The sequence below is a fragment of the Carcharhinus amblyrhynchos genome, chromosome 29 (genome assembly GCF_965287045.1).
Source record: "Carcharhinus amblyrhynchos chromosome 29, sCarAmb.v2.hapA, whole genome shotgun sequence".
Taxonomy (NCBI): Eukaryota; Metazoa; Chordata; class Chondrichthyes; order Carcharhiniformes; family Carcharhinidae; genus Carcharhinus; species Carcharhinus amblyrhynchos.
The window spans coordinates 12,702,283-12,728,363 of record NC_137352.1 but is presented as its reverse complement, the minus strand read 5'-3'; the positions used below and the strand labels follow the sequence as shown (position 1 = coordinate 12,728,363).

Genomic DNA, 26,081 nt, shown 5'->3' with positions numbered 1-26,081 from the left:
AATACCTGGGAAAAGTTGCGAAGAATGCGAGGAAGCACATTAAAAAGCCATCTGGGGTTTATCGACAAGTTGTGGTTGCTTCCATTTCTTGAGTGTTAGATGAAGCTTATGGCATTTCTGTTTTATGTCACTATTTCTGACACGGTTGGGAATGGTACATGTTTTGAAGGGAAGGGAAAGCAATTGGAAAAAGCCATCACACGAGCCAAAGAAATTAGCGTATGTTATTTATTTGCAATTTTTTTCATTTTTTTGTGATTTCATGTGGAAAGATGTTGTGTATTTCATTTGTGTTTTTATTCATTTTTTCCTTTTTACCATCTAGATGCACCCACTACTACCCCACCTCCCACTACAACCACCACTACTACCACCATCCCCACCATCTCCGAAGGTACAGTACCCACATACCATCTTGCTTGTTGCCCTTTCTCTCTATATTTTATTTTTCCCTTTTGTGCATTGGAAGATCAGCAGCAGTTTGTTGAGAATCGAAGTTGAACCCCACTGACAGAGCTTCAGGGTACAAGTTAAATTGTCACCTCACATTGAATGTGTTTCCCCAACAGTGTGGCTGTTAGTTGTGTATTGACAGATTGCGATGTTGTGACTGCTGCATGCTTGTGTCTTCAGAGGAAATGTTACCCAATCCTCTAAAAAATGCTTTGCAATTCAGGATCACTTTTCAAAAACAAACTCTTGCCTCTCCGCTAAGCAGATTTTTTTTTGATGGCCCACAGTGTTGTTGTTAGTTATTTAGTTTGATTAAGGGCACTCCTGACAAAAGCAGGTTTCTACTGATAAAGCGTTATAGCATCAATCCAAAGATGTAACATTGAAACAGCATTTCTTTTTCATGCCAAGTGTAGGATTCAGTTTAAATCCTACAGTGCAGAAGAAGCCATTCGGCCCATTGAGTCTGCACCGATTACAATCCCACGTATCCACATATCCCCATGCATTTACTCTGGCGAGTCCCCCTGACACTAAGGGGCAATTTAATATGGCCAATCCACCTAACCCATACATCTCTGGACTGTGGGAGGAAACTGGAGCACCCAGAGGAAATCCACACAGACAAGAGGAGAATGTACAAACTCCACACAGACAGTGACTGAAGCTGAGAGTTGAACTTGGATTGCTGGCGATGTGAGGCAGTATGGCTAACCACTCTGCCGCCCAGTTCATGTGAAGAATGGCAAATGCCAACTATTTGATTTTTTTTTTTAAATGCTGAGAAGCACTACTACCTGAATTAAAAATATGCCTTTCCACTATTTTTCGGTTTGGACACGATGGTGGCATTGTGCCACAGTGGTTAGCACTGGTGCCTCACAGTGCCAGGGTCCCAGGTTCTATTCCAGCATCAGGTGTCTGTTCAGAGTCTGCACGTTCTCCCCTTGCCTGCGTGAGTTTCCTCCAAGTGCTCCGGTTTCTTCTCTCACTCCAAAGATGTATGTGTTTGGTTGATTGGCCATGCTCAATTACTCCTTGGGACATTGGGTAAATAAGTGCAGTTGTGGGGATAGGGCCTGGGTGGAATTGTTGTCAGTGCAGACTCAATGGGCCAAATGGCCTCCTTCTGCATGTTGGGATTCTGTGAAAGGTAAAAAGCTAAAATGTAAAAAAGACAGCACACAATAATTCATTCCATTGCATCACATGCTTGGCAAAATGAAATTCTTCAGGAACTTTGACAGTATAAATGTTGGGAGAGTATTTTCTTTGACTGGGTGGTTTAGAACAAGGGGCTGCAGTCACAGAATACAGGACTGAGCTGAGGAGAAATTGCTTCATTGGGGGTTGTGAGTCTTTGGAATTTTCCATGCTCCTGAGCTGTGGATGCAAAGCTATTCAATAGATTCAGGACTGAGATTGGAAGATCTTTGAGTAGGAAGGGAATTATGTGGGAAGGTGAAGTTGAGGGTGAAGACCAGCTATGATCTCATTCAATGGTGGGATGGGCTCGAAGGGCCAAATGGCCTACTCTTGCACCCTTGTGTTCCAAAAGGGTTTGTGAAGCACCTTTCTCTCAAACTTAGGCGATAATGGATTCATCTGGTCCGAATAGTCCTGAGGAAAAGGGGAGACTTCAACTCCATTTTAATACATTGTAGAGTTGACAGAACCAAGAATATCAATGAGACAATCTAAATTAAAGTGATATTTAAAGCTGATGTCGTAATTCACAAATGGCCCCTTGACATAACTAAGTAGTGGCCCTGATCATTGGATGTTGCTCAGTGAATTGAATAAAACCATCCCTTAGGAAAATAAAGAAAATCTGTCTCCATTCTGTAAAAGGTAAAAGGTCAGTGACATTATAGGATTAAAATGATGCCATAAAGTGTAATGGAGTGATATTGTTCTCCCAACTCTGCCTTGGAACACACTCCCAGCTGTTCTTGTACAGAAGCAGTTCATGGGACTGTTTGCAATCGCTTACACCAAGAGATTTTGTCTGAATTGAGAACTGAGACGGATTCTCATAATTGAATTACTCAATACAGGCGAGAGATTGCATTGTGTGCCTAAAGCTGGAATGGTATGATTCCATAAACAGCTTACAAGGAATGAACCTATCCCCTATAGAGAGTGTCATAGAATATTTAGTCTTAGAAGCGACATAGACTGTACTTTCAATCTTAAAATCCCTACAGTGCAGAAGAGACCATTCCGCCCATCAAGTCTACACTGACACATCATTGTTGTGTTAATCAAATGTAATCAGAATTCCAATTTCAGCAACCCATTATATGCGCAAATCTGGCCAGATGATGCCCCAAGGTGGAGATAAACATTTTCCACACTGTATTATTGTAACTTGGTGGGTTCCTAGTCTGCCTGCTCACTGGCAACAAAACATCAGCACCAGAAGCTGAAGAATTCTGTGCCCAGTGGTTTGCCCTCTTAAACAGGAAACCATGCTAGAAGCAACCAAGAAACTGGGATGTGGGGAGGGAAAAAGAAAAGACAAGTAAATCTGCAGTTTCACTTTCAAAACCATTTGATTTCCTTTCTCAAATAATCCAGCAAAGTGGAAGGTGAGGATTTCTGAAAAGGTGGTCTGAATGCTGTAACCCCATGGAATAATACGTGATTAATCTGGTCCTTTTGAAAATTTCAGTCCTACATTTGGCTTTAATGTTGTTGGAGCTTTTCTCTGACAAACCTAACAAATGGATTTCTTCCGTTGGGCGAAAATTGGATCCGCGCACCTTCTGCATAGAAACTAGGTTGATAGAAATTGTGCTAAAGGCTATCTGAAGTTCTTGATGATTTTGCATTAGCGAACCATTGAAAAGGGAGCTATGCTCTAAACAGCTGTACAGAACAATTACAGAAAGCTGTTAACTATATACATTGAAATTGATCTTTGTCAATTGACAGGAATCTTGCCCATGCTATCCCAATTACTGCTATTTCCTTGCAGTTGGTAGAGTTAATATAAAGTAATTATTTCTAAAGTAACCTCTATGGCGGACTGTCTTTCAGATAATTTTAGAAAGAGGCCATTTGAACCCATTTCTGTCCTTACTGGTTCTTTGAAAGAGAAATCCAGTTAGACCCAGTTCTTGCCCTTTCTTTATCAGCTTTCAACTTTCTCCCTTTCAAGTATTAATCCAGTTGACAGTTACTGTCACAGATCAATTTTTATCACAACTTTTATGCAAAGTATCTAAAAAGTCAAAATTTAAGCCAAGTTTTCTGTGGAGTTGGATGATCCTTGCACAGTTAGACTGAGAGGTTGCTGAGTAACAGATTCCAAGATAGATCAAGACATTGGGGATAGGTTAAGTCATGCTTGGGTATCAACTACTTCCAATGGAAACTCTCCATTTCCACCTCCACGCCGACGCATCCTTCAAACCCCTATATCAGTAAAGGTAGTAATTGAAGCAAGTTCTCAGTACCATGGGCCACAGAGGCATCTCACTTCAACACAGGTCAGAAATGATGGAGGTTTCGCTGTGCCCCAAGTACCTCCAATGCCACTGTCAATCACTGCTATCAGTTGCCTAAATCTACCGGGCCAAAGTGGTGGCTATGAGCAAAGGGTGGGATAAGGATACATGGGGGTACAAGGAGGATAAAAGGGCAAGTTTAAAGCTTCAATATATCTACATATTTTTAATATCCTTGCTGTCGAGGCATGAGTCCCCTGAAGTTATTTTCCCCCAAGTTATCTTCTAAGGCAGCAAGAGCAGAAAATGCTGGAAAAGTTCAGCAGTTCTGACAGCACCCGTGAAGAGAGAATAGAGCTTGAGTCATGCAGACTCAAACCAGCATCATTTTTGTTAGCTCTATTCACTGTCCACCGACGCTGTCAGACCTGGCTGAGATTTTCCAGCATTTTCTGGTTTTGTTTCCGATCCCTGCATCCACAGTAATTTGTTTTATCTTTTAAGTCTCTGAAACATTGTAATTCTCTCACAGGCGTGTGGGCAATTAGTAAAAGTTATTAGTTTTGTTACTTCCTGGATGTGGCGCTAAACTCATCAATTTCCTCGGCTATTAAAGCAAACTTTAGAATCGAACAACCCTTTTTTTTCTGAACTCATTTCTAGTTGTTTATTCCAAGTTCAGCGTTCATCTTATACATTTGACTTCAGCATGTTACAAATGCGAGGAGAATAAGCTCATTTTGTTTTGCAACTGTCTGTTTAATTTGAGGTAAAATAGAGTAGTGAAGAGGTTCAAATGGCTTGCACCAAAACCTGCTTGATAACAACCCCATGTGGCTTGGTTGTTATGGGGGCAATGAGGCCCAGGTAGATTTACTGAGAGAAAGGTGCAAAAACACACCTGTGGAAAAAGACAAGGGCATCTGTGATAATTCTGAGTAAATTGTTGGTCCCTAAGATTCAATAAGGTACTAAGAATGTCAAGTTTTGTAAACGTTTATGCTTTAAATTGTCTATTAAATTTCAAGGCAGAGCTAAGTTGGGGGTCTAAGCCATAATTAGTTAGAGCATCTACCTGAATGTAAGAGCCATGTGATTATATAGCCAAGGAGATGGGCTTTGCGAGGGCAAAAGTCAAAACCAAACTACTGTAAGATTGGGTTACAGGGTTTTTCTAAAGATACCCTTGAACCTCGCAGAGGTCAGTCTGTCTGTGCAGAGAAAGAATTGTTCACCATGCAGAATGTTGGTGGGAGCTGAGGCTCAGATTGTACAGATCAGGTTTGCAATGATTTAAAGGAGGCTGGAAGATTCACCTAGCTTTTGCCACAGGGAAGAATACCTCACCGTGAAAATCAATTTGATGATGAGAAGTTATCTGGCTGGAAAAGGTCAAAGGAAGCAAACCATGATCTTTGGTTCCTGGAGAATGAATCTTTTCTGTAGTTTAAAGTACGAGTTGTCTAATGAGTAGTGTTTAGACAATGTTGCTTTTGGTTTGTTTATTACGATAAAAGTCTTAAAGCTTGATGTATTGTTGTATGATCCTTCCAGATAGTTGGTGGATATGCAGATATCTTAAAGGTTATCGGTCTCTATGAGGACTGTAATGCGTGCATGCAAATTAAAGGATACAAGTTTTAAGCTTAGTTTTTTTTTCAGGTTAAGAAAAAGGATAGAATTATTATCTAACCTTTTTTGGTTGTGGTATTCATTTAACCAGTGTAGGTAAACCAGAACAGAGATTGCAGTATTAAACAATATTGAGCTAGCAATCCTGGGGAACGTCAACCATTTGAAATGCCTTCTTTCATTCCCAGTGGAGTAATGAGTTTTTTTTTAAAGTGATATCCTGTTCAGTGAAAGAGGAAGCTGCTTGCATGGCGATTGTAATTACTCCTGAAGCTCTGATAGCCCTGCCACTGATTGAATGCTGAAGTCTCCCAGTGAATCCTTATTGCCGTTGGACTGAAGTGCAAATGAACAGTTATTCCCAAAGTTTTCAGAAACAAAAAGGTTCTCTTGTTTGGCACTTTCTCCTTCACGTTACCAAAGACCAAGTTTGCCACCAGAAGATCAATTTGAATTAATGCCCTGATTGGCTTCTTCGGGCAATGAGTACTCATGATAATCAGTGAGGGCAATTTGTGGAATTAATTACCTCTCCACTTCAACACAAACTGCTGCACTCATCCAATTCTTGCGGCCAGCATGAATTCTTTATGTATTTGCCACGGACAAGCACAGTGCCGCCGTTGCATTGTATTGCTTCTCCGTCTGTTATCCTTTCGAAAATCCTGCCTCATATTTCAAATTCTGACCAGCTTTTCTGTTTCTCTTATTATCATTTACAAGTTCCTGCAGGATATGCATTGACTTATTTGTCCTTGTCACCTACTTCATTATGATCAAGAATGTTATGACAGGATAATTTTGTGCTTTTGAAGATTGCAGTGATTCATTCATGTTCCTGAACATCATACTGTCAAAGCACTCTCCTCTGAGGAGTGGTTATTTTTGCAGCCACAAAACACTTCTCGATTTTGTTGGCCCAAGATTGGATGGGGTAAAACCTGCCTTGCTTTCTTAAAAAAAAGTTTTGTCATATTAAATTGCTTTTGATTTATGGCACATGCATTCAGTGTCCTTGTGTTGAGAATTCAGAATTGTGAGTCTTTTGATTTTTGGAGCCTTCCAATTTCAGCCTGGGCTGCCCCTTGTGGAGTGTTCCATTAATCAGGATCTGCTGAAGCCACTGGTTAAGCAAGCAGTGGTGCCAACAAAATGAAACCTTAACGGTGATACAAATTGATAGTGGGGGTTACGTCATAGCGAAGCAACATCAATTCCCTTCTGCAGGTCCCAATCTAGGTTGCTGCGAGGGGGAGACATCCCGAGAGCAAGGTACGTACTTTACAGGAGGATGAATCTGAGGAAGGCTTGTCGTGAGCTGCCATGAAGAACCTCCTATGACATTGGCAGTGTCCTGGGACCAGGCTGCCTATATGATCATCTATTTATCTCCTGTCTCCTTAACTGTACAGTACAATGGCTGAAAATGAAACGGATAAAAGAATTTCCTATATTTTGTACACACATATTTACCTCAGCTTTGAAACAAAGTTGGAAGAATGTATTTATGTTAGTTCCCCCCCCCCCCCCCCCATCATACTGAAGAAGCAACTCATGCTATTACATCTCCAAAGGTGTCTTTTGATTAGAGAACTGTTCTGGTGAAGGCCGTCTGTTTGGCACTCGAAGCCTACAATTCCATAGTTAGTTTCAAATATGCATCATATGGTCAAAAGTCCTTTTGTCAAACTAAAACTCGAAATTCTGTGAGACCATGTGTTCTTCCAGCTCTGTTCAAAACAATAACCTTGATCTTTAATCCACTTGCCGGGTAAAAGGTTCTTAAACTATAATACAAAGAATCACTCCCACAAGCGAGTCAAAAATGTGTCAGAAAACGCTTACATGGGCCTCAGGTACTTGGCGTGTACAAGAGCTGATGATGGAGATGCTATTCATTATCCTTGAAAGGGATGGATAATAGTAAGGCTCCCATTTTATTGACACTGAGGACAGATGTGACCTATTCTATCCTTTCTTGAAATAAACTTTAAATGCAGCTCAATGCTCAAAGGCATGCTAATTAACGATTTTGCAGTTAATAATGCTTCGTTGTAAGATTATTAAATGAAATTCTGATTTAAAACTCAAATGCCAATGCAACAATCCTATTCTGGCTGCCCCTGGTCAAATGCGGAAAGCCTGCTGCTCTAGTTGGTTACGTTTACGGATTCTTGCTGTATCCCTGCATGAATGTTTCTGGGTCTATCACTGTAATGCTGCATGCAACGCATTCTAACAAGAGGCGAGGGGGGAACGTACAGACAAGGCAGTTTGTTACAGATTCAGTTCACACCTGGTTGGCAATTGTAGTTTAGATTTCATTTGGGTTTTTTTTTCACATTATTAAATTAAGCCAAGCAAAATACATTCTGTAAATCTAAAGCTGCTTAAAAATAGGGATTGACATTGAAGGAGGAAGAATAAATATTTAGGATAGATTTTCATGCCTAGGCTTACACCAGTTAGCAACTTATCCCATTGTTTTGATGGTTTTGAAATTACCAAATGTGAAATTATGCCAAAATTTTTTTTAAATTAATTCTTTCCAGGCAACCCAAATATTACCTCATCCGTTACATTGCAAAGTGCTGCAGAATGCTTTATGTAAAAGTCTTCTGCTTTCAAAAACCTCTTGTTCTAATTTACCAAATGATGCACGGAGAGTAATCCCTATTTAATAAATGTTTCTTTAAGCAGAATTTCTAATTTGTTCACTGAATATTTTGCAGCTTCCCCAGATAAATTGGCCCAACCGTTATCCCTTCAAACCTCAGAACAGTTTTTAAATTTTAATGCAAATTAGACGGAATAGTAGGGTGTTGTTTCGTTGGCTATCTGTTAAGTGACCTTTTTAATCCTATCTACCTGTACATGTCAGTGAATTTGAAGGGGGGTTGCATTAGATTGGGCAGTCATCCTGATTTGGCTCACAAGTAGCAGTACTGTCTCTGGAAAATGTGCCTGGACTGCGACATGAAGCTCTGCTTTTTGCTGAGTTGTTCTTTCCTTCAGGCAACCCAATTTTAAGAAAAGGGAAGAGCCTTTATTAGAAGCTTCCACAAGTCCAGGAGGGGTGTCTTATTTGCTAACTGCAGACCTGACTTGTGTTCTTTCAAATTAATATGCAAAACTGATATCAAATTTGGTTGGAAAATTATTCATAATTGTAACGTTTTTTAAAAGAGATTAGCTAACTATAATCAGATATAGTTTAAATACTTAAACTTATCCTGGAAAGAACAATATAAATTTATCTAAATAATTCAATAATTGGTCCAGATCACTGCTCAATCAGTTTAACTTTATGCTTAACAGAGGCACGTTAACGGATTATTTAGCATTGCATCTGATGTTCTTTGGATCATCAAAGTGCAGAAATTTTAATTTAAATTTAAACTTTTAATTTAAAAGTTTCATCTAATTTATAACTCAGAGTGTTTGAAAATTCAGCCACAAATAGAAATCCAAATCAATTATGATTTTAATTTGAGAGAATGCACGAGTCGACTGTCATCTGTGTAAGTTCACCAAAGATCTTTAGACAGCACCTTTCAAACCCATGACAGCTTCCATCTAGAAGGACGAGGGATACATGGGAACACCACCTCCTGCAAGTTCCCCTCCAAGTCACTCAACTTCCTGACTTGGAAATATATCACCGTTCCTTAGCAGTTGCTGGGTCAAAATCCTGGAATTCCCTCCCTAACAGCATTGTGGGTCAATCCACAGCACATGGACTGCAGCGATTCAAGAAGGCAGCTCACCTCCACTTTCTCAAGGGCAACTAGGAATGGGCAATAAATGCTGGCCAGTCAGTGCTGCCAATGTCCCACGAATGAATAAAAAAAGATTTGAAGAAATTTCAAGTAAACTAAACCTTGTAAGGATTATTAAACCTTTTGTACTTTCCTAGCTCCATCCCCAATCTCAAAACTAACTTGTCCTGGTTTACAGTTCCAAGGGAACAAAACATAACGGGGGGTGAGAAAGAGGGTCCCAGCCTTGCCCACCCTGAGACTGGAAATACCCACTTGGGGGTCAACAGATCATTCCACACTCTCCGATTCTCATCGAGGTCTAGACCAGAGAATTTACCCCAATATCTTTCTCGGCATAGTAGCCATTTCTCCCGCATGATCATCCATGTGAGTATTGACAGGCTGTTCACACATGGAAGGCATCATCTATTCCTATTGCACCCCAACCCCTCTTCTGCATGCACCACATGCTCTCTACCCAGCCAAATGCCCATGCGCACTACGGGCGGTTGTAGTCCCCAAAAGCATTCTGGCTGACATCAGTTAACCCAGCAAAGACTGGCGGATTTAAATTCTCCAACCTTGCCTGCAGCCAGGATTCTCCAGTCCCGCTGAAGTGAATGGAGTTTTGGCTGAGCGCCGAATTCTCCATTCCTGCTGGTGACAGTGGCGGGGGGTGTATGAGATTGGAGAATTCTGGTCTAGGAGTTCCAACCTGCCTGCTCGGTAGAGTACAGTTCCACCATACCCATTGCCTTAAATCAGCTGGAGTATGAAATTGTAATAATTACTCGAACATTGTGGAGAAGCAGTACCCCAGATTTTCAGCATGGTGAGTGAATTGCCTCACTGATGCCAGTCAGCCGAAGTCACACAAGCAACAATATAGACTAAATGTCCTTCCTGCTTTTGGCTGTCATTCAGAAGGTATACAAGCCTTGAAAAAAATCCAACAAGGACTTTTTTTTAAAAAGGAGCAAGATGCTGCAAATGCAAAAATCTGAAACAAACACAGAAAAAGAAAAAATTCTTGCCCTGTCTTTAGCCCTAATGAAGGGCCATCAGGATTCGAAATGTGCGCTCTATTCTCTCTTCACAGATGCTGTAAGAAGTCTGACAATGCCAGGTTAAAGTCCAATGGGTTTAATGCCTATATGTGCCATGTTTGTGAACCTATCTCCACTCACCTGAAGCAGGGTTCCGAAAGCCCGTGATTCCAGATAAACCTGTTGGACGTTAACCTGGTGCTGTGAGACTTCTTACTGCCCCCCCCCCCCGCCCAGTTCCAATTCAGCATCTCCACATCATGGCTGCTGTCAGACCCGAGTTTCCCCAGCATTTTCTCTTTTTGTTTCTGTGAGCTGCCTTTTTCTGCTCTGGAGCAGAATGGAAATGGATATGAACAGTTCCCACTGTAAACATTTTCTGACTTCAGTTCTGAGTTGCTCCCAAACAAGGCAGTGAGTGACTGCCCATTGAGGACAATTATATTAAATATACCTTCCGCAAAGTCATAGGTTTTCATAGGTTTAAAGTTACGGAGGTAATAGCAACTTAGGTTCACTATAATCTCTTTCCCAAATCCTTACATATTTTCCTTCTCATTTGAAATGTTTAAATCAGCTCTGAATCAAATACAAATGTCAAAATTAATCTCATCAGTGTCTAATGGTTAAGGTGGATTTCTGCAGTTAATCCTATGTAGCCCATATCTCTGCCAGTTATTGAACTGATTTTGAAAATGTGTGTGTTATAATGGACACGCACACTACAATTAGCTTTCACCTTAATTTTTTTTCCGTATCTAGATCATAGAATCTCTACAATGCAGAAGGAGGCCATTTGGCCCATTGAGTCTGCATCGACCACAATCCCAACCATGCCCTATCCCCGCAACACCACATACTTACCCTGCCAATCCCTCCAAAACTAGGGTCCGTAAGACATCGGAGCAGAATTAGGCCCACTCAAGTCTGCGCCGCCATTCAATCATGGCTGATATTTTTCTCATTCTGATTCTCCTGCCTTTCCCCCCTAACCCCGATCCCCTTATTAACCAAGAATCTATCTATCTCTTGTCTTAAAGACACTCAATGACCTGGCCTTCACAGCCTTCTCCAGCAAAGAGTCAATTTAGCATGGCCAATCAACCTAACACACATGTCTTTGGCCTGTGGGAGGAAACCGGAGCACCCAGTGGAAACCCACGTAGACGTGGGGAGAATGTGCTAACTCCACACAGACAGTAACCCGAGATTGGAATTGAACCTGGGTCCTGGTGCTATGAGGCAGTAGTGCTAAGCAGTGTGCCACTGTGCTGCCCATTACCTCATTGCTAAAAATTTCTTAACCTTGTATCCCTTCAAAACTGAGAACCGATATCTTGCATACTCAATAAATAGTATTACAATCTATGAAGGAAAAAAAACTATTAAATTTATTAACTTATTGTGCATATCATGTGTTGCTTTTGGAATAAGCAGCATGCAGTAATATGACACATATAGCACTCACCACAGGTGGAATTTCAGCTAAACTTGGACAACATTGCCTATCATCCACTCATTTTAAAAAGCAATAAACAGAATCCTATCAGAGCAGTCGGTTTAGTATCTGCCTCTTTTCTCCTCATTTTTTTTATTCCCCACTGGCACAGTAGATAATTTTGACCTGTAGGAGCAGCGTCACTGAGCGATTAACAATGGTGCTCCAATTGGTGCTGCTTTATCGCCAGTTTGTTACCAAAAAATGATTCCAGTTATCACCAGAATTGATTAATTTCATCTCTTCTGAAAAGTGACGTTTTTGAAACCCTACTGAATATCTGCAGCATTTACAAATTACATTTGTCACTGCTGCGCAAACTCTCCCTATTTTGGGAGAATGCAGATTTCACTTTAATATTTTATATCCTGGTATTTTGTATCCAAATTATATTCTCCGTACATCTCATTTTCTACTTGGATTTTGACCATTGAAAATGCTAGCTTTTTAACCTGGTATTTTGTTGAATTTTTCCTTTCCCATGGATGCATGTAATTGCACGAGAGGAAATTCAACAGCCGGAATTCTCCAGCCCCGCCGGCTGGTTTCCCGCCAGCATGGGGTGAGGTCAGTGGGAATTCCCATTGGCAGAGACAGGACCAAAGCGTCCTGCCGCTAGCAAGCAACGTGCCACCTCCCACTGGCAGCAGATATACACGTCTGGGAGGCCAGAGAATCTCGCCCCACATCTCCAGTCGCCTTGTTCTGCAGAACAATGTCGTTTTATTTGATCATCTTTCACTTCATCAAACAAAACTAAGCAAAGCATTTTCCATCTTTATTGGAATAGAAACGTCCAGCTTTTTAAGTTCCTTGTTCGTTTTCCGACAACTCCATAGGCTTGGAATTGCATATGGCACACAAGTGGTTTATCTGTTTGTCTGAAGTTTCTCCACTATCCTAGTAAAGGCTTTTTATTCAGCAACAACAGTAATTTTAATGCATTCACTTAATTAACAAGCAGTACAACTTCAGGCAAAAACATTTCACTTTATGACATTGTTATCTCACAATAGGAGATATCAGACTTCTGTATCAAAAGTGGAGAGAAGCTGCTAAGTTGTTCCCTTTCCCTTTCTGAATCTGAATTAACCTATTGTGCCCATAATTTAGTTTAAAGTTTTTAAATTTAAAGTTTTATTTCAGTGTCACAAGTAGGCTTACAATAACACTGCAACTAAGTTACTGTGAAAATCTCCTAGTTGGCACACTCCGGCAATGCCAGTTCTGGTACACTGAGGGAGAATTTAGCACAGCCAATGCACCCAACCAGCACGTCTTTCTGACTGTGGGAGGAAACCGGAGCAGCAGGAGGAAACCCACGCAGTGAGCGTGCAATCTCCACATGGACAGTGACCCAAGCCGGGAATCGAACCCGGGTCCCTGATGCTGTGAGGCAGCAGTGCTAACCACTTTGCTGCCCAAAACTTCAAGCGTTATTTAGAAAATTTCACACTTTGCAAGAGTTTTCTATCTAGTGCGTACGAAAATGGGAAATCGGCCTGTCGGTTTAATTAGCTGCCAGGTATCAAGTGGCTGGCTGACTGATATTAGTTGTTAATTTGGGGGCAGGGGGTGGTTCCCAGCGAGGTCAGAATGTGATTAGAGGGATCCCAACTAAACTAGATATGGTGGGAGCTGCGGTGAACCAGTAGAGAGAGAGTGCACCATAACTTCATTCTGCAGGTAACTTAATTGCGGGTTTGCATACCATGTTTGAGGAAGGATACATGGGCTTTGGAAGGAATACAGCATAGATTTACTGGAACGGTGCCTGGACTCCCAAGGGTTCCAGTGCAAGGAGTGATTGTGTATACGTTGAGTTTGTATTCCCTGGAATTAAAAGGGTGAAGGGGTGATTTAATTGACATTTTTAAGTCCACAAAGGAAACAACTATGTAGATATTTCTTCTGGTTGAGAAATCTGGTAGCAGAGGACATGGTCTAGCAATTAGGGGGTAGACCCACCAGGAGCGAAATTAGGAAACTTTACCACGTTTAAAAACATGGTATAAGTTTGGATCTCTTTGCAAATGATAAATGATGCGAGATCAGTTGTTAATTCTAAAGTTGAGATCATTTATTGAAGGAAGTGGAGGAAAGACAGATGTATGGAGGTGCACTGCTCATCCATGACCTCATTATATGGGGGGCATGAGTGTGAGGGGCTAGTCCAAAGGTGTGCCGGCTGGATGGATTGGCCATACTAAATTGTCCCTTAGTATCCCAAGATGTGTAAGTTATGGAGATTGGCCATGCCAAATTGACCTAAGATGTGTAGGTTAGGAGAATTAGCCAAGGTAAATGTGTGGGCTTGAGGGGGTGGGCCTCAGTAAGATGCTCTGTCAGACAGTTGGTGCAGACTCGATGGGCTGAATAGCCTCCTTCTGCACGGCAGGAATTCTATGAAACGGCCTCCTCCTATTCCTATTTAGAAACCGAGCAGGCAAATACCACCTATCTCCTGTTTTGTTGCCTCACCCAGGCATTTAGCCCGAGCTGAGATGGGCACTTTGGTGGTGTTCACTTTAAAATTCAATTGACTTCCCCCCACTGCACACATGCACTCACAACACACACACATTCAGTGCTGCCCTTACTCCTCTCCACTGTCCTCTTCCAGGGGCAGATAGCAAACAACTGAAGGTAACACTCTTGAAGCCCAGTGCCAATCTCCCTTTCTTTTGTAGGCTAGAGCAATGTAGGAAAAGTTCAGAGTCCAACGGCAAGGAAGTGAAAAGATTGGTGCCTTGTTTATTTTCTGAGATGTTCCCGGAGATTGTGTGTACCTTGGACTTTGTCCATGTTTGTTAAATTTGCCCAGTAAAGCTAATTGGCAGTTTTAAGATTTGTAGCTGATACTGGAAAAAGTCACCTATAACCTAGTTTTTTAAAGAACGATTTATGTGTAGGCTTGAAATCTATATGGACCTTGGAGCTAACACAGCGATGAATAACTGTTCCATCAATTTGTAATCCCATAGCTCAGGAAACTTTATCTAACCAGCCTGGCAGAAATTGATCTGAGTCAGCATCTGCCTCATTGAGTTAAAGCTACAATAAGTTACTGCTCAAAGTAGAGTTTGAATGGATTCTATTTCTCCTAATGTAAAAACTTACATTTTAAACTAAGTAATACAATCAAGAATTGAATAGATTTGTTTGTTTTTATTTATTATTGTCATAAGTAGGCTTACGTTAACACTGCAATGAAGTTACTGTGAAAACTCCCCCGTGGCGCCTGTTCGGGTACATTGAGTGAGAATTGGGTGGCACAGTGGTTAGCACTGCTGCTTCACAACGCCAGGGATCCGAGTTTGATTCCTGCCTCGGTCATGGAATCTGCACGTTCTCCCCATGTCTGCATGGGTTTCCTCCGGGTACTCTGGTTTCCTCCCACAGTCCCAAAGATGTGCATTGACGAAGCTAAATTCTCCCTCAGCGTACCCGAACAGGTGCTGGAGTTTGGCGACAAGGGAATTTTCACAGTAACGTCATTGCAGTGTTAATGTAAGCCTACTTGTGACCCTATTAAATAAACTTTAACTTTTAAAAAAAAATTTAGCCTGGCCGATGCGCCTAACCGGCATGTCTTTCAGACAGTGGGAGGAAACTGGAGCACTCGGAGGAAACCCAGGTAGATAGATTTGACACAGAAAGCAGCTGCCAGGCTCTGGGCCAAGCATCGGTCAGCAGGACAAAGCCGATCAGGATAAAACTGATTAAAATCTGGTGTATAAAATTAGAAGCGAGAGAATCCAAACGCAGGATGTGCTTTGGTAAAATGCTGAGCTCCAAACTGTCCCACTTAACTGGAGGGAGACGTAGAAAGCCAACTAAACGTGCAGTTGTCATCCGAAGCTTTAAAATTATGTATCTAAAATAAAGTCTCGCATTTGAGAAAAAGGTATTTTTAAAATATGCACTCGACCATTTAGGAACTTTGCCTTAAAACTTTAAGCTTCCCTGTTTTTTTCCCTTTGCCTCTCCTAAGCTAGAAAATTATAGTTTCACCTCGTCCCTCCCCTGGTCCACAGTTGCTGGGATATCAGGCATGGTTGCCCCGTCTACCAGTCAACTTGATTCCTCCCATTAACATGGAATAAAATGCAGTGCCACACAGGGAGTCCTGAGATGTTGAGGAAATGACCGTAGGTGCCTGTTCTTTTTTTTCTGTTGCTGTTGCTTTTCTTCCAAACGAGAGGGCTGCGTTTTAACTGAAGTGTTGAATGAGAAGTGATTTGATCTGATGTTTGTGCTGTTCAGCTGGTTTTAATGTAATCATTGCAACCATTATTAATCATTGTTGCCTTGACAACTGCCGTTTAGTGTATCATGTGACTGGGTCTTTTAAGATGAGATGATCATTCACTGGCTTCTTTTTATTTACAGCTTTGAGGTCCCACCCCTCCCTTCCTCCCCCAACCCACACCCACCCCCTTCCTCCCCCCCCTCCCCCCACCGCTCCCCCACACACTTGTTAAGAGAATTTTTTAACAATCTAATTGTTGCTTGTTGTCATGGAATTTCTCAAATGCTTGTTTACGTTTCTATTCCATTTTTCCCATTCCTGTGCATGCTGCTCCTACTGTTTCTTCCCTTCCTCAAATCATCTGTTCCCTGTGTGTAGCCACACCGCCGACGACAGAACCATCAGTTCACGGTTGGTAAAACTTGATGTTTATTTAGTCAGTTTGTTTCTTTGTGGCAAGATGAGTCTTGGGCGGGGTGAGGTTGGCTCAGGTGCACCCGAAGGCCAGGCGTCGCTCTCTGCGTTCGCACGAGTCTGGGCCACGCGCGTAGAGGTTCTCTGCACTTTGCTCTTTCAATTTTTTTACCCTGCCTGCCTCACAAAAAAAAATTCATATTTAATCAAATCGCAAAAGCAGCAGCGTAAAGAAACTGCAAGTGTTCAGAAGACAGTCAGTCCTTATTGGCCCTAATTACAGATCGTAGCCCGAGAGTCACTCAAACAGACACAATCGCTCACAAAATATCACTGACAAACTCTTTACCACTTGTTATCCACACATAGATCTCTTGGTAGCTACCGTCTATGGAACGCTAAGCAACTAACTGAATTCAAATGTGAAATAACAAGTTTTAAGAATAGTCCAATACTATATTTTATTAAACAACAAATAAACTCTCATAACTGTTCAGCTTTGAGCCTTGAAAATGTAAAGAATATAATTTAATGATGATTGGTACATTATTTTGCTCTGTTATTTCTACCATTTTTGTACTTTATATTTTACTTGGAATGATTGATTGTCAAACTTACCTCAATTCCACCCTTAACCATAACAGAAGTTGGTCTTTGAATAAATAAATCTTTGATTTTATAGCAGGAGTTCTGAGACTAAGGGCTATCACTACACTGATAGTATTTCTGTTACCTGACACATCAAAGTTATACTGCCAACTCTGCTGTCTGTCCAAACAAAAGAGCTGCATTTGCCAGCTAAAGATAGCTCACCACCACCTTCTCAAGGGCATCTAGTGTTAGGGTTAAATGCTGGCCAGCCCAGTGACACGAATGTCCCGTGAACGAATTAAAAAATAATACTATTGCGGAAGAGTTGATTGTTCCATGCTCTCCCAGTATTGGAAATTGTACAATTTGCATTCACACTGGGCCACCATAACACGACACCCAAAATGATGATCAAGAGTGGGGAGAATGAGATATCTCCTCTCCCAATGCACACTGCAGGCAGATCACTGGCTTAAGTGGGAAGGCTCAGTGGGTGTCACCCTGCATCGGAACCAGAAGCTGAGGGCTCAAGTTCCCCTCCAGGACTTGGCCACGGCAGAGGATGTCCATGGCCAGGGTTCAACAGGTAGATAATCATGCCTCCAGTCTTTCCGACACCTCCCCACCAATCCACAAAAGGGAATTCAAAAATTGGGATCTGACAAAACAATAAAAAAGCAGGTGATGCTGTCTGAGCAAGCTACTGACTTCCACCTCTGCTGAAGCTGATTCTGAATGTTAGATCGGCTGAATCAATAGCTGACATCTGGGTGTCTGACACTTAAAGCTCCTTTCTTGGGGGGGGAATGAATATCTGGCAGACTTTGTCAAAGTTGCATGTTTCTTCTTGCCAGAAGCAATGGACTGCATTGATGACTGGTGCTGCTGTCTGATGATAAAATAATGAGGTCCTTAATGATCATTGCACTAACTTTAGTTTTATTCCATAACCTAATATTTGACTACAGATTGCTAACTGGGATAGAAAGATGAAGATGTGCAAATCAGTCGGCCCCTTGTTAAAATTATTTTTCACTTGAGTTTTTTAAGAAATTCTTCTCAAGTGCTGTTTAAATTGTAATTATCCAAAGTAACCCCCCTCCCCCTCCCTTTCGGTCATAAAGCAAACTCAAATTTGAACCATCAGAATGTGAAACTGAGATTTCACCAGGTCTTCAGGACTTTGGAATCAGCAATTCTTTTTGAAGATTAGCTATTAATAATTTTCATAATGTGCACATTTGTCATTGATACAGTGAACTGGTGTCAAGAATAAACAAGTCTGCCATTCATCATGCCGTTCATTGAATGGGAAAACATCTGGCGAGAGGATTATAGGATGTTTGTCGTCAATGGCAACGTATTAATATTTGAATAAATCTATTCATTATAGTTGGATTAAAAAGTCAGCTGTTTTTCTGCACTGTCTTCCTCTTTCAGGGAACAAAATATCCCTGGGTTAGCTGGAGTTGTCGTTAATCTTTGTGAATGTAGATCACAGCTATTGTGCCAGTTGACATGGATTTAACTGTGTCACCCGGACGCCAACGTGACGCTGCACTTTACCAGTGGGAGGGAGAGAGGGTTATTGACTTGTAGCACTAGTGCCTTGATTCCCATTCACCTCCAGTGCGAGGCATCAATTGTTCTATTGTCCCTGCCCAAAATGGTGCTGAACTAAAAGCTGCACCTAAATACCTCGCCCTGAAGGCTTGTTTTGCCACTTTCGATAACATTTATTATTTCCAGAATCAGCATAATGTTTTATGCGCACACTGCTTGTGTTATTAGTCCACAGCTGTGTAGTCTAATTTTGGTGTGTCTGTAGGAGGTAAGCCTGTGTTTTTAACTCCTCCTAATCTGTGCATAATTTTGCTGCTTACTAATTGTGCTGCTCCGAACGAAGTTTTAACTGTGAATCCCTTGTAACTGCAGATCAGGTGAGGTTTTGATTTTAAATAGATTGTACTTGGACTGAGAAAGAGTTATTAATATGCTCTATTTTTATACACAAGACCAGATGCTGTCTTCGTAAAATTGAGAATGTGGGGTTTGTGTTAATGTGCAACAATGCCTGGCCAATGAGAATATGTTGGCTTTCTGTGCACGTCAAATAAAAGACCGTCCAGTTGGCACAGTGTTTGATGATATAGTCCGTCCTAGGATGGGTTGGCAGCCACATCTCTTTGGGTGGTGAGATCCTGAGGAGTACTGCTATCTGTGCGTCAGTCACCCGGGTTCCAATTGGGTTGAGCTCAGTTGGCTGGACGACTGGTTAGTGATGCAGAGCGGGCCAACAGCGCAGGTTCAATTCCCATCCCGGCTGAGGTTATTCATCAAGGCCTTACCTTCCCAACCTTTCACTGAAGTAAAAAAGTTAAAGTTTATTTATTAGTCACAAGTAAGGTTACATTAACACTGCAATGAAGTTACTGTGAAATTCCCCTAAAAGTCACAGTCCGGCACCTGTTCGGGTCAACGCACCTAACCAGCACGTCTTTCAGACTGTGGGAGGAAACTGGAGCACCCAGAGGAAACCCACACAGACACTGGGAGAATGTGCAAACTCCACGTAGACAGTGACCCAAGCCGGAATCGAACCCGGGTCCCTGGTGCTGTGAAGCAGCAGTGCTAACCACTGTGCTATCGTGCCACCCCTTGAGCTGAGGTGGTGGTGACCCTCAGGTTAAATCACCACCCGGGACTATAGTGATTTTGCCTTTACTTGTGCCCTATTTAGAGAGCTATAATGCAGCATTGGCAGAGATCTACAATTTTATTTCACCCATGCTGTCTATTATTACTGATGCCCAACAGACAAACACCTTGGGGGGAGAACCAGAACAAAAAATAGTTTCCTAAATTATCGTAGACAAATGGCATTTTTGCCTCACTTGTCAATGATTTTTAAATACTGTTTGGAAAAGTGAACACTGCGTCCAGTGCATTTAAATTTCTGCACCCTGCACATCATTACCAGGTTGATGAGATTAAGAAACCAAATGAAAAGTGGCTGAGAGAGCCTCGAACGTCTACTTTAAGATACCAATTACTGAATTCTTGACAGCTCTTCAAGAAGTTGGAGCCCTGAGTGTAACTCCACACACTCCACTGAGTTGTCTGGCGATACACAGCTAGTTCAGGCCAACATGTGGAGCAGCAGTTCCCTGTGGCACACCAGCGTTGCTGGAATCCTTGGCAGTTCCAACAAATTTTTCAAGCTATTGACGTCAGTTTTGAAAACCCAGGGCCTCTCCCCAGCCATAATCCCACACGTTTGCCATGGCCAATCTACCTAACCTGCATGTCTTGGAACGCTAAGGAGCAATTTAGCATGGCCAGTCCAATAACCTGCACAGCTTGGGACACTAAGGGGCAATTTGGCAAGGCCAATCCACCTAACCTGCACATCTTTGAACTGTGGGAGAAAACAGGTGGAAACCCATGCAGACGCCATGAGAACGTGCAAACTCCATGCGGATAGTCATCCGAGGCCGGAATTGAACCCGGGTCTATGGCGCTGTGAGGCAGCAGCGCTACCAAATGCAGGGTTTCCTCCGCTGTGAAAATGCTTTGTGTGAGGCTAATGCCAAGCATGTCTGTGTTGGTCTCCCCTCCCCCCACCACCACCCTAGCCCGCCCAACCCTGCCCAATGGCAGGGAACCCTGCAATGCTCAATGATCACACTGCTGTATAAAATGCAAGTTGTTTTGTGCCAAGGTTGGAAACTGGTGGCTTGGCTGTGACTGGCAATACATCCCACTGGAGTGGCGGTAGGGGGGTGGGGGGGCGTGCTGTGTAGCGGGGAGAATGTTGGCATAAACAAGCTTGCGATGAGACTCCTGGCACTGGATTCAACAGAACATAAACAGCAGAGGCTTTAATAAAATTTACATTTGTTTTTCCCACAGGTTTGCTCCCTTGTATCTCGAATAATCTGCATGTAAACAGGACAAGCTTCTTACAGGGGGTGCGGGGAGGGAGATCTGAATCTCCACTTTAACATGAAACTTCATTGCTCTCCCGAGGTTTCGTGATTTTTTTTTGTAATTATTCAAATTTCACCTGGCTGACACGGCATAATGGGCAAAAAAAAACAAAGCATGTCTGTTTCGAAGCTAAACAAAAATTACTGTTAATTACAGAGAAGGCCGAAAGGACCACAAGCACGAACACTAGTGTTTGAAGCTCGGGGTTTGCCAATGTTCCAAGCTGGATTTTGGCAAAAAAAAATTGCTGATTTATTCAAGCCTGGGAGCTGTCCCGGTTACATCGTCTTGTTAATGAAGCCTCAGTGGCAGGGTTTAACATGTTAATTGCCTGGCAGTGAATGCTACTGCAGCCTGGCCCGCAGCTCATTTCCCCCCTGGCTGAGGATTGATGACATTCTGCCTGCGGAAGATAATAAGAGGACTTGTTATTCATCTACAGAATGCTGTCCTCCATTCCCCGCACGCTCTATCTTTGTCACTCCTCCAGAACCAACATCTATGAGTGCAAACCATTGCCCCCCTCCCCACTCAAACTTTGGAGAGCCAGAATAGGATCAGTCACTGAGGGCAGCCCCTATTGTGCTGGGTGCAGCATTTTCATTAACTCAAATCTCAGAAATTTTTGGGTATCTGTCATCATAAATTGGAACACGTATCTACAAATTTATTGGGGATTGAACATTTAATTGGTGCCAATTTGGGAGCGAGCGTAAGAACTAGAAGCAGGCTTCTCGAGCCTGCTCCGCCGTTCAATAAGATCACGGCTGATCTTTTTGTGGACTCAGCTCCACTTACCCACTCGCTCACCATAACCCTTAATTCCGTTACTGTTCAAAAATGTATCTATTCTTGCCTTAAGAACATTCTGTCTGGTCTGCTAATTGGATTTCTATCACTAATTACTGGCCAATAAGAACACATGGATGGTAACATTTGAAATTTGGACCTTTGGACCGGGAGGAAGCCTGGATCAGCGGGTACAGGTTACCAGTGAAGCTTGGTATGAGTTGGGGTACAGAGTTTTGAATGAGTTCCACTTATTTAGGATGGAATATTGGAGGCCAGTCTGGAGGGCAGTGAACTAGTCACACTGGAGGCAACAGAAGTGTAGATAATGCATTCAACAGGGACATAAGTGAATGATATTAGCGTGTTTGCTAGAGAACAGAGTTTGGAGACTAAAGACAATAGATTTGGCTTTTGCAATGAATCCTTGTAGGAAATCTCTGCTCATCTGCTGACAGATTTCGGACATGTTGCCTGGAAACACTGAGGCAGTGGAGGAATCAAGAGTGGTAGCAGTGTGATCAAACTGAACGTCGATCACCATGTGCGTGGAATCTGATGTGCTTTTTTGGAATGTTGTTGGTGAGGGACGATACGTGGATGGGATGCAGGAGGGGGTCCGAGGATAGATCCTTAGGATAATGGTGTGGAAGCAGGAAGAGGAGCCATTGCATGACTGGATAGACAAGACTGGAAACCAGGTGAGGGTGGTCACATTCAGCTGGACAAGGGAATCAAGGATGAAAGCAAAATTCTGCAGATTCCGAAAATCTGAAACATAAACAGAAAATGCTGCACAAACTCAGCAGGTTCTGTAGGGGAGTCGTACAGGGTGGAAACATTGGCCTAAATTCTCCTGTTTCATTTGCAGCAGGAATTGTAGCAGGAGTGAAATAGTGAGTTAGAGAATTCGGCACACTTTCAAAGGACCACTGAGCTCAGGCGGCACGGTAGCACAGTGGTTAGCACTGCTGCTTCACAGTTCCAGGGACCTGAGTTCGATTCTCAGCTTGGCTCACTGTCTGTGTGGAGTTTGCATGTTCTCCTCATGTCTGCGTGGGTTTCCTCCGGGTGCTCCGGTTTCCTCCCACGGTCCAAAGGTGTGCGAGTTAGGTTGATTGGCCATGCTAAGAAAAATTGCCACTTAGAGTCCTGAGATGCATAGATTAGAGGGATTAGCGGGTAAATGTGTAGGGATAAGGGGTAGGGCCAGGTGGGATTGTGGTCGGTGCAGACTCGATGGGCCAAATGGCCTCTTTCTGGAGGATTTCTTCTATGATTCTAGTCTTGGGGCACGCAAGATGGGAGAATCCCACTTATTGACTCTGTCTTATTCTCTCTCTCTCTCTGTCCACTGATGCTGCCAGACCTGCAGAGTTTATCCAGCATTTTCTGCATATAGTATGGGGGAGAGGTGTTGAAGGAGAAAGGTGTAGCCAGCTGTGTCAAAGGTTGCTGCCAGATCACAAAAGATGAGGAGGGATAGTTTCTCCTGGTCACAGTCAGCAAGATGTGTGGGTTCATGCCATAAAAGATTAGAAACCAGGGCTGGAATTCTCCGATCGTTCATGCCAGCAGGATTGTGGGGTCCCGCTGCAATGAACACAGACTTGGCCGAGTACCAAGTTCATCATCCTTGTTTGCAGCAATGGAGGAGGCTGTGCTGTGAGTGGCTGCTGAATTCCAGCCTAGTTCGGAAAGGCAGAACTAGTGAGAGGTAGACTGCTGTGTGGAGGGAGGGCGCCTAACTCCAAACAACTGCAATCGCAATTTTCTGACAGAAGTTACCAAAATGTCCCATGTTGTAGCACTGCTGCCAAAGTCTCTCTCGAGCAGGAATATTTGCTCTGTAATGAAACTTGCAGCAGTTGACATAGAATAAATTTGAGTCAAAGTTGATCAAACTGCAATAATTGAAATATAAGCAATAATCTCATGACTGCCTTTATTGAAGGAGGAAGTGCACAGTTAACTCAAACATTCTTAGAATTGGTAATGGTGTAAACAGATATTACTTCAATCTCGCAAGAATCTAATTTCTTAGAATTGTTAATGAAAAAATAATGACTGCATTCCTTTTAAATCAAAGCATTTAGATGCGGGGATGTGACTTGAAGTTAATACAAAGAGCAAAGACTTTGCCTGGCATTTATTTCCTTCCTCACTAGCGAATGACTTGCAGTTAATTTAAATTCAGTGCAGTTATTAAGAACAGCAAAACAGATTTCAGAAATGAATGCTATATAGGACTAATCTAAATTATCGTTTGCTATTAGGAAATTCAATTAATTTTTAAAAAGTTTATTCCATCTATATTTAGCACTCTCCCTCTCCTCATGAACCATCCACAAATTATAGTTGTAGACAGCAGAGAAACCAAGATACATCTTCCAAGCATGGCCTTTGGCAATTTACCCCATCCTAGGAAGGGGGATTTTAGTATTAGCACCCCGGTAAAGATCAGCCAGGGTTTATGCTGCCTGTCACTGCCCAGTGACTCCTTGGAAAGTGTGCCTGTGCTTAGACATTGGTTGATAAGAGAATCTGATTTGCCTGCGAATCCTCCATGTTAGAGTAACGTGCCAAGAATCAGACAAGGCTCACTGTGAAGCATGATAAACGTGAGGTTATCCACTTTGGTAGCAAAAATAGGAAGACATTATTGCTTGAATGGGTGTAAATTGAGGGAGTTGGATACTCAACGAGATCTTGGTGCTCCGTGCATCAGTCGCTGAAAGTAAACAGACAGGTACAGCAGGCAGTAAAGAAGGAGCGCGTTGTCCATCATAGCAAGAGGATTTGAATATAGGGATAAGGGTTTAGGGTGTTGGTGAGGCCACGCCTGGAGTATTGTGAGCAGTTTTAGTGTCCTTATCTGAGGAAGGATACCCTTGCTATAGAGGGAGCACAGCGAAGGTTTAGCAGGCTGATTCCTGGGATGGCAGGTCTGTCACGTGAGGAGGGATGAAGTCAGTTAGGATTATATTCATTGGAGTTTAGAAGAGTGAGAGGGGAGTTCATAGAAACTTATAAAATTCTAACAGGGTTATTGAGGGTAGATTCAGGAAGAATGTCCCTAGTGGTGGGTGAGTCCAGAATTAGGGGCCATTGTTTAAGGATTGTTTTAGAACTGAGGTGAGGAGAAATTTCTTCACCCAGAGAGTGGTGAATTTGTGGAATTCACTACCACGGAATACGGTTGAGGACAAAATTTTGTCTGATTTCAAGAAATTGGATATAGCTATTGAGGCTAAAGGGATCGGGGATATGGGGAGAAAGTGGGATCAGGATATTTGAATTTGATGATCAGCCATGATTGTAATGAATGATGTAGCAGGCTTGAAGGGTCACATGACCTAATCCTTCTTTTAGTTTCTATTTGATGACTGTGGCAAGTGTGGCCCTTGCAGGAAAGCATGGGACATGGATGTAGGGCCAGAACTGGCTTGATTGGTGGAAATTTGACCCTGCAAAGACAAATGACTTGGCGTTGAGAAACCAGAACGGTGATGACACCTATGGAGTTAAGCAGGAGTCCCTCCAGGCCCTGGAGAGGTACAAGTGGAGGGAAGGAGTGGTGAACAAACAATCCATAAAGTCTCATCCTACTCCACTGCTGACTTTAGCTTCAGCCTCCCCGCTTTGTTCAAAATATATTTTTCAACCTGTTCTCCTCCCCCACCCCCACCCACCGCACCCAGTGGAGTATGCCAATCACAGTGGTGTGGTTAATTGGTTCACATTCTTAACTAAGACACTGATCCACACCCATCTGTGATAATTTGGCTAAGGTTACAGAGCCAAGGTTTGCAGTGTGTTCTTCCTACAGTCTCACCTCAGGTAGTTTTGCCAAGAAATATTGCATTGGTATTGGGATTTATACAGACTTCAGCATATAAATGTCGAGTTGGTAGCCATTTTGATTTATTATTGCCACGTGTACTAGTTTACAGTGAAAAGTATTGTTTCTTGCGCACTATGCAGACAAAGCATACCGTTCATAGAGAAGGAAAGGAAAGCGTGCAGAATGTAGTGTTAAGTCATTGCTAGGGTATAGAGAAAGATCAATTTAATGTGAGGTAGGTCCATTCAAAAGTCTGATGGCAGTGGGGAAGAAGCTGTTCTTGACTCAGTTGGTAGGTATCCTCAGGCTTCTGTATCTTTTTCTCAATGGAAGAAGGTGGAAGAGAGCATGTCTGGAGT

General features: G+C 42.5%; 1 protein-coding gene across 3 annotated transcripts in view; it reads left to right on the top strand.

Annotated features, from left to right (window-relative positions):
- cadm1a (cell adhesion molecule 1a) overlaps positions 1-26,081 on the top strand; it is a 437,492-nt gene that overhangs the window by 387,351 nt on the left and 24,060 nt on the right. For 2 of the 3 annotated variants that reach the window (XM_080214513.1, XM_080214514.1), the window contains 2 exons: positions 326-394; positions 16,473-16,505. In XM_080214513.1, the coding sequence (XP_080070639.1) occupies positions 326-394; positions 16,473-16,505 (102 nt within the window). The remainder of the gene's footprint in view (positions 1-325; positions 395-16,472; positions 16,506-26,081) is intronic. The other variant, XM_080214515.1, reaches the window with a different exon arrangement.